At 16.3% G+C, this 9,856-nt stretch overlaps 1 protein-coding gene across 1 annotated transcript, besides 9 other annotated features; it reads right to left on the bottom strand. All coding sequences in view use genetic code 6, as the record gives it.

Annotated features, from left to right (window-relative positions):
• Positions 1-851: 851 nt before the first annotated feature.
• Positions 852-898: a microsatellite.
• Positions 899-993: 95 nt separating this feature from the next.
• Positions 994-4,416, bottom strand: IMG5_160690 (hypothetical protein; the record flags this gene model as incomplete). Its single annotated transcript, XM_004030388.1, has 3 exons — positions 1,899-4,416; positions 1,723-1,852; positions 994-1,666 (listed from the first exon to the last, which is right to left on the bottom strand). Exons 1-3 carry the CDS (start codon positions 4,399-4,401, stop codon positions 994-996), a joined length of 3,306 nt encoding a protein of 1,101 aa, XP_004030436.1. The 5' UTR covers positions 4,402-4,416.
• Positions 4,417-4,531: 115 nt separating this feature from the next.
• Positions 4,532-4,600: a microsatellite.
• A 374-nt stretch (positions 4,601-4,974) lies between these two features.
• Positions 4,975-5,007: a microsatellite.
• Positions 5,008-6,856: 1,849 nt separating this feature from the next.
• Positions 6,857-6,934: a microsatellite.
• Positions 6,876-6,954: a microsatellite.
• Positions 6,876-6,961: a microsatellite.
• Positions 6,904-6,972: a microsatellite.
• A 328-nt stretch (positions 6,973-7,300) lies between these two features.
• Positions 7,301-7,347: a microsatellite.
• Positions 7,348-7,384: 37 nt separating this feature from the next.
• Positions 7,385-7,434: a microsatellite.
• The last annotated feature ends 2,422 nt before the right edge of the window (positions 7,435-9,856 follow it).

Below are 9,856 nucleotides of genomic sequence, written 5' to 3' on the forward strand. Positions count from 1 at the left end.
CATTAATCTCTAAATTACAAAGAATAATTTTTTTTCCATTTTTAATTTGTTAATACAAATAAAAATATTATTAAAATATTTTAAAATAAAATAAAAAAAATTAAATTAAATATATATAAATTAAAATTAAAAAAGGTTGTAAAAACTATATGTATTATATTTTTTAGTAATATTATTATTTAGATTAAAATCAAGAAAATTTTTCGATTTTTGTTGAAATGAATTACATTTATAATTTAATCTATAATATTTATTTATTATTTATATAATGTTGAAAATATTAATTTTAATTCATTTATATAGAGATTTTAAACCATATAATTTTTGCTATGGCTTAAATTAAAATCATGTCATATATTCATAAATTTATTTCTGATTCTGAATAAATATAAAATTCCAAAAACAAAAAAAAAATTAATTTTCTTCAAAAAAAAAAAACTTATATGAATAAATATTAATATATAATATATATTTTAAATTAATATTTTATATTTATTATCTTGCATTTTATATTTAAATAGGTTTTAATTTGATTATCTTTTTAAATATATTCTGATTTGATTTGAGTATAAAAATAATTAATTTCTAACTATTAATTTTTGGATAAAACAAGAAAAAAGCTATATTGATAAAGCGGATTCTATGAATAATTTAACAGATGACTTTAGGCAATAGAAAGATTTAGATTACGAATAATGAATAATACTCTTTATAAATAAACTTTTAAAAATTAATAAACTGGTAGTAAATAATAATAGGCATTTAATAATAATAATTGTTTGAAGGTTAAAATTAATATTAATAATAAAAATGTTTTTTTCTAAAATTATAAAGGATTTTAATAAAATGATAATAATAAAAATATCAAATAATAATGAAATATTTAAATAGATAAAAAAAAAAAATGTATGATATATTGATATAAAAAATAAAATAAAATCCATTAAATTAATTTATATATACTAAAAAAAAAAATATATAATATTTTTATTTTCATTATACTTATTTCTTTGTTATTTTAGAAAAAATAAATCTTTATTTAATAAAGCCTTCTTCCCAAAATATACTAAGAATAATAAAAATAAGCACTATAGCTAATTATTAAGCTAAAAATATTTTCTAAGTGTACAATTCTTTATCAAATTTAAATATTTTAAACCCAAAAATATCAATAAACAAATATTATAATATTGAAAATATAAAAAATATTAACATCCAAATAAAATATACCCTATTTTTATACATTATTTATTTAAAAGGCATAGAAACATAATAGACCATCGAAGACACTAAAAAATACATATTAGTTGCTAAAAAGATAATGTTAACAGCGATATTTTAATCATTATAAATAACCCCATTTTTTAATGATTTTATATCCTAATAAAAATCTTATTATCTATAATGTAAATAACAAAAATAAAGACAAGCTGATCCAAATATAAACTATCCTCCCATACATAAAGCATTCTCTTTAGTAAATAAATTGCAATTAGGTCTGATTTTACTTAAAGTTTTTAAAGGTTTACTTAATGAAACAAATGACATTAAAGGAATAGCAATAAAATAGTTTATATACATTAGTTAAAAACTAGAAAAATTGCTATATTCATAAATTAGTATAATAAATATCGCATATTTATAAACATTAATAGTAACATAATGCCTATAATAAAAAATAATATTTATATATGTATATATATATATTGTTTTTATAATAACCTATAACATTCAATCATATTTGATATAACACATCTACCTTCTGCCAAAATACTAATAAGGCAACTAATAGACTTTCCCTAATAAGAAAAAGGTGCTGAAAAAGACGCATCTGCTTCACAAAAAGAAACGCCTAAAATAAAATAAATATATATATGATAAATTTTATGTATATTTACCTATATCTGCTTATTTAATAGCAGAACAATCATTAGCTCCATCACCTATCATTCCAACTTTTAAATTAAATAAAGTTTAATACATGTAAATAATTTCAGTTTTCTATTCTGGTTTGCTTCTTGCAAAAACGGTAGTATAATCGAGAATATTTTTAAGTAATTATTAATTGTTCATCTATTAAATATCTATAAGCGCAGTCCCAGTAATTCCTAACTTAAAATCAATCTACTTACTATTAAATAGTTAAATAATATCAACTTTTTCACTAGGTTTATTTAAATAAAAAGCATCCTTTAGCGAATTTAGTATAATAATATTATCTTTAGGATCTAAAATCTTACTATCTTTAGCACATTTAACAGTTGTTAAAAGATTATCTCCAGATATAATTTTACAATTAATTTCTGCATTTTTTAATATTTATATATTTTCTGCACTATCTTCTTTTAATTTATTTTCTAAAATTAATAAACCTAAAAAAATTAGATCAATTTCTATTTCTTCTCTTTTTACATCTTTTAAATTTATATTTTATGATAATTCCTTATATCCAAAACCAATTACTCTATATCCCATATTAGCGAACATACTTAATTTTTCTTAAAATTTATAATTATCTAATGTATTTTTTGAACAAATTTATTGCATCATTTCCGGTGAACCTTTTACAAAAGCGAAATTTTTGCCGTTTTAATCTTAAACTAAACATCCCATTCTTTAATACTAGCTTTCAAATTCCCAAAATTTTATCACTTTCAAAATTGAATTACCATTAATAGCTTCTAATTTACACTCTTTCCCTTTCCTGATATTAAATCCTGAAAACTAAACCATTTTAACATCTAATTCATCCCCCAAATATTCTCCATCATCCAAATAAACTCCATGACAAGTCCCAAAAGCATCTAAAAGAATTTTTTATTTTTCATCTTTAATTTAATTAGGTACCTCAGTAATTAAATCTTCAATGTTAGAATCGCAAAAGCCAATCACATCCATATTATTTTTGGTCAAAGTGCCTGTTTTATCAAAACAAAAAACTTAAATTTCACTCGCGACTACTGTTTTAGATGGATTAACAGCGATAATATTAGAATATCCAAGTCTAACTAAAGCAACAGTCTAGCAAAGTGAAAACATTACAGGTACAGCAGGAGGAATCATATTTGTTAAAGAATGAAATAATAATAAAATAGATAACTTAATAGTTAGGTTTTATATAATTTTATAAAAGAATATAAAATAAACAATCAAAGCTAATACAATTAATATTAAAAGAAAATATATTCCTTTTCTATAAAATTCGAATTCAATAGCTTTTGGGTATAACATAGATCTAAACATTTATCCTTTATAAGAACAATAACCAGTCCTTAAAACTACTCCTAAATTCTCTATTTCTTCATTTTTTTGAATAATTTTAGTTCCTTCAAATAGTATATGTCTTTTCATATTTTTAAAATTGAATAATTCTTGTTAATTATCAGCTTATTTTATGCATAATTTTGGAATAGGAATCGATTCGCCTGTTAAAGTGCTTTCGTTTACTAAAACATCACCTTAAATTAATAATGAATCGCATGGAATCATCATTTTATTTTTATAAATGAACACATCTCCAGGTAATAAATCCTAAGAGTCCAAAACAATTAATTTACCATCCCTATAAACATCTATTTTTATCTAAATATTTGCAAATTTCCTCAATTTATTCAACGAAATCCTTAAGAGTATATAATTAACTAATGTACTAATCAAAGAAGTTAAAATCATAACAGCCGCAAAAACAATAAAGCCTTGTGCAATCCAAATAGCCATTGAAACATATTAAAAAAGGAAGAAAATTTCAGTCAATACTTGTAGAAAATATTCTATAAGCGTAGGAATAGGAATATGTATTTTGCACAATCCATATTTTTCCTTCTTATATAAAATATTCTCCTTTTTATTTTCCAATCCATTTTTATGCTTTTAATATAATTATTCTAAAGTATGATTTTCCACATCACTATAATAAACAGGAATAAATCCATAATTTTACTCATCATATTCATATTTTAAATGTCTGTTTTCAAATCCAAAATTTTTATTTTTATATATCTATTTTTTAACTATATTATAGGTCTGATCGATATTTTAAACCAAAAAATGAGTACAATCTGACAATTTATTGCATTTAATATATAAAGATTTTAATCTTAGTTTGATACTATTTCTCAATATGAGAGCATATATTCCAAAACTAATTATTATTAAAAATATTGTTAATAATAGTTTCTCTATTGTTAATTAAAGAGCAAAAATATTTTCGATAGTTGACTATCCTTCAACGTCATTATCAAGTATTTTTAGTTGATTTCTGTTATTTATTATTGGATTAGTGGTATATTAATTATTTTAATTTAATTATGAGTCGCGTTTTTAATCTTATTAATAGTTTAATACATTTAAACTTCCTTTTGACGCAACTGTGTATTTTAGTTGTTCATTTGTATGTAACATTTTTTAGCTATATATTTTTTTTTTATTAATTTATATAATTTTTTATTATATATTATTAAAAAGAGTTTATTTTTAATATATAAATAATATAAATGTGGATTAAAATTAATTTAAAATTAAATATAGGATAATATATATATATATATATATATATATATATTATATTTATTTTTATATATAAATATATTTATATATATATTTATGTGTGAATGTAATAAATTCATGATTATTTAAAATATTTTATATATAATTAGCTTAATATTATACCTTAATTTAATTTTATATTTTTTTTTATATTTATATATTTATAAAATAAATTAATAATAATGATTTTCTAATCATTTTATATCAATATTTAATTTTTATTACTAAATTCTTTATAATTTTATTTAAAGGGTTATTATATATAATTTTTTAATAAAATGAATTTTTCTTTATAATTTTTTTAAAAAAATAAAAAATAATTATTAAACATTAATTAATTATCAATAATTTTAATGAAATTAATTATTAAATCATTATAATCATAATAAATAAAATTAATAATAGAATCGAAAACTAATTTTTATGCATATATAAATTTAAATATAAATATAAATATAAATAATAATCAAATAATAAAAAAATATAGAAAATTTAAACGAAAATGAAAATAAAGCATTATAAAAAAAAATAAAAAAAAAATCGTAATAATAATAAAAAATATATTTATATTTAAATATAATACAAAAATAAAAAAATTATTTATAGAAAAAAATATATTAATTAAAATTATTATTATTTTATTTATAAAAAAAATATTATAATATATATATATATATATGTTTTCCATAATTTAATATTTTTAAATTATATAATAATTATTTTATATAATTAAAATTCTTTATAAGCTATTTAAAAATGTTATGAGAATCTTTATTTAATTTCTGTTTTAAAATTTATAATTGATTTAATATATATTTCTATTTTAAATAAAATATTACATTTTTATATATTGTTTATTTTATAATAAAAATATATTAATATTTAATTAAATATAAAAAAAATTACCTTTATAATTTATTAATAATTTTTAAAAATTATTAAAAAGGATATATAATCTTAAATAAAAAAATAAATAAAAAATTCTTATTAGTAAAAATATACCTGATAATAAAAAGTTATATAAAAAATCCAAATTCGCCTTAAAACAAAGACAGAAAGCCCCAAAAGAAGCAAAAAATAACGCAAATTCATAAAATTATCTAAAGTATAATAATACATAATTGCTCATCTTCTATCTTCTAATACATTTAATAAAAATTAAAAAGCATTAAACAGTGGTAAACTATCATCATGTATTAAAATTATTTTAATTTTTTCCCTTTTTATTTGCCTATAAAAAAATCCCAAACATAAATTTTTCATTATATTTTAAAATCCCAATATATAAAAAATTTCCTATATTTTAAATACTTCTATAGCTGTGAAATTTTATCTGTTTTATTTTTTGACAAATCTAACATTACTATAAATAAAAAAAATTCAAATCCTTTACTGCTGATGGTTTTTTCTCTCAAAAGACCATATTGACCCACCCCCTCCATTTTATATTCTATTTAGTCCGAGAATTTCATCTTTTATAATTTCTTAAGATCTATAAAGAAGTATAACTAACAAAATGAATTTTCTTCCTTAATTATTAAGGAATTTTATTAAATTGATTTTTTTGAATTATTATCATCATCATCAGAATCTATTATACCAAAATCAAAATATAATATTTATTATTTTATAATAAAAAAATAATCAGAGATAGTCAGCAGTAAAATCTAAATTTCAAAAGAAAGTCCAATTTTCACATAAATAATAAATTTTATTAAATATAAAATATTCCTCTATTAAAAAAATCGATTATAATTAATCCCTTTAATGTGTATAAAACTTCATAATTTAAAATTTTAAGTGAAAATATCACTCAATGATATAAAAATACAGAATTCAAACCTTTTATTGACAGAAGAGTATGTAGTTAATAAAAAAAATATGAAAAAAATTGATCTTGATATTTTACAAATAATAAAAAAGATTTTAAAAAAAAATATAGTAAATTAATAATTAAAATAAAATAATATTTTATAAATGAAAAAAAGAAAAACTTTTGAATATTTTTTTTATTTTAATATAATAGCTTATCATTTCTTTTAGAAAATCTTTATTTAGAATTTTATAAAAATAAATAAGATGTTATATATTTATAATAATATTTAAAAATAAATAATATATTATCATTATTTCATAGTATGTGTTAATTATTATCAAAATTACATAACATTTAATATTTTAAACGAATATAAAAAAAATAAATTGTAATTAAATATAAATTGAATTTCTAAAATATTTATAATTAATAAAAATAAAATAAATTAAATATATCTTTAATTAGAAATTATATTCAAAAAAAATAAACAAAAATTATATAATATTAATAAATATATATATATATATATAATTATATATATATTTATATATATATATATATATATATTTATATTATTTCATATTATTTTTATTTTATTTAATAATTTTTTAAAATTTATATATATAATCTTTTAAATTTTCTCTAGTATAAAATAATTAACTATAGAATTTTTTTAAAATTAATCTTTGTTTTAAATAATAATAATTACCTTTATTTATTTTCATAAATAGTTTATTTTTTATATCAAATAAATAAATAAATTATAATAATTTTTTTTTTATTATAAGAATTTTAAATGTAAATATATAAATCATATTAAATAAATTTATAACAAAATATAAAAATTTATAAAAATTAATAAAGATCCTTTTTTTTTAAGAATTTTTTTTTTATTATTATTAATTAAATATTAGAAATATTAATAATACTTCTTCTATTTTAAATATAATATTTATAATATCTTAAATATTAAAATATATATATATATATAAAAAAAAAATTAATAAATAAATATATATAAATAATTAAATTAAATTAAATTAAATTAAATTAAATTAAATTTAATTTAATTATATACTCTGATAAGAATTTTTTTTTATTTTTAGTATTTAATTTTGAAGATTATTTTGTCATTTATTTTTGTATATTTGCTTTATAAACCTTTTTAATTTTATTTATTATGATTAATTTTATTTATATAAAACATTTAGAATTTAATTTAAATTATATACGCATATATATATATATTTTTATTGATTTTAAAATTTTTTTTTTTTTATTGCTCAAGTAAATATATATATTAAATATAAATAATAGTTATTGTCTTTGAAAAAATAAAAAAATTCTAGAACAATTAAAATATATTAATTTTCTGTTTAAAAAAAATTATGATGCATTTATATTAATATGTAATTTATAAAATATTTATATAGTATTATTTTTAATAATACTATATATTTTTTTTTTTTACTTAAATACAAAATAATTATCAATTTTCAATAAATTTTTGATATGATAGTTTATGATACATTTTTATTTATTTATTGAAATGCGTATTTATTTAAAAAGTATACACATTTTTTACAAAATAAAATAAATTAATTAATTAAAAGTTATAATATATTATATTTTTTATCAAGAATCATATATATGTTTAGCTAATTAATTAGATGTTCTTATGAAATATTTTAAGATTTTAAAATATGATATTAAGCTTAACAATACTTATTTAAAAAGAATTTTTAAGAACTAGTTGTAATAATTTAATAGATATTTTCAAGTAAATATTTGTAAAATAAATATTTTTATTTTATTATATATATAATCGGATTATGATTGCTAGTCGGTTTTATGATGAATTTAGTGATTAGGAAAATAATTACTATTAAGGATAGGATTAATATAAATAAACAATATATAATACACTTTAAAAAATAACCATTAAATAATATTAAATGTTAATTTTTATTAATAGAAATAATTATTATAAAAAAAAAAATATTAATTAAATAATAAAAATTTAAAATTATGGTAACAATAACATTAAATAATAATATAAGTTTTAAATGATTTTAAAAAAAGAAAAAAGAGATTTTAATATATATTGATATAAAAAATAAAAAAAAAATCTGTTAAATATATTTATATTAATAAAAAAAAAATTTACATATATAATTTTAATTTTTTTTTTTTTTTTTTCATTATTCTTATTTCTTTAATTTCTTTGGTAAAAGATATTTAATAAAGTATTCTTCCCAAATTAAAATAAGGGCATTAAAAATAATCACAATAACTAATTATTCAAATAAGAATTTTTTCTACTTATACAATTCTTTATCAAATTTAAAAACACTAAAGCCTAAAACTTCAATAAGCAAATATTATAAAACTGAAATTATTAAAAATATCATCATCCAAATAAAATATACCCAATTTTTATATATTCTTTATTTAAAAGGCATAGAAACATAATAAGCCATCGACGAAACTAAAAAAAATATATTAGTTGCTAAAAACATAATGTTAATAGCGATATTTTAATCATTATAAATAACCCCATATTTTAATGATGTTATAATCTAATAAAAATCTTATTATCTATAATGTAAATAACATCCATAAAAACCAGCTGATCCTAATATAAACTAACCAGCCATAGAGAAAGCATTTTCTTTATTTAATAAATTGCAATTAGGTCTGTTTTTACATAATACTTTTATAGGTTTACTAAATGAAACAAATAACAATAAAGGTATAGCAATAAAATAATTTATATATATTAATTAAAAACTAGAATAATTGCTAAATTCATAAAGTAATATAAGAGATACTGCATATTTAAAAACATTAATAGTAACATAATATCTAATATATAAAATATTAATATTTATATATGTAGTTTATATAAAAACCTATAACATTCAATCATACTAGTTAGAACACATCTACCTTCTGTTAAAATATTAATAAGGCAATTAATAGAATTTCCTTAATAAGAAAAAGGTGCTGAAAAAGAAGCATCTGTTTCGCTAAAAGAAACACCTTAAATAAAATTAATATATATATGATAAATTTTATGTATATTTACCTATATCTGCTTATTTAATAGCAGAACAATCATTAGCTCCATCACCTATCATTCCAACTTTTAATTTAAATAATGTTTGATGCATATAAATAACTTCAGTTTTTTATTCTGGTTTGCATCTTGCATAAACGAAGGTATTTTCGATAATATTTTTAAGTAATTATTAATTGTTCATCTATTAAATATCTATTAGCGCAGTCCCAGTAATACCTAACTTAAAATCAATCTACTTACTATTAAATAGTTAAACAATATCAATTTTTTCACAATTTTTATTTAAATAAAAAACATCCTTTAACGAATTTATAATAATAATATTATCTTTAGGATCTAAAATATTACTATCTTTTGCGCATTTAACAGTTGTCAAAAGATTATCTCCAGATATTAATTTACAATTAATTCCT

This window comes from Ichthyophthirius multifiliis (assembly GCF_000220395.1).
Source record: "Ichthyophthirius multifiliis unplaced genomic scaffold scaff_1120509251212, whole genome shotgun sequence".
NCBI classification, from domain to species: Eukaryota; Ciliophora; class Oligohymenophorea; order Hymenostomatida; genus Ichthyophthirius; species Ichthyophthirius multifiliis.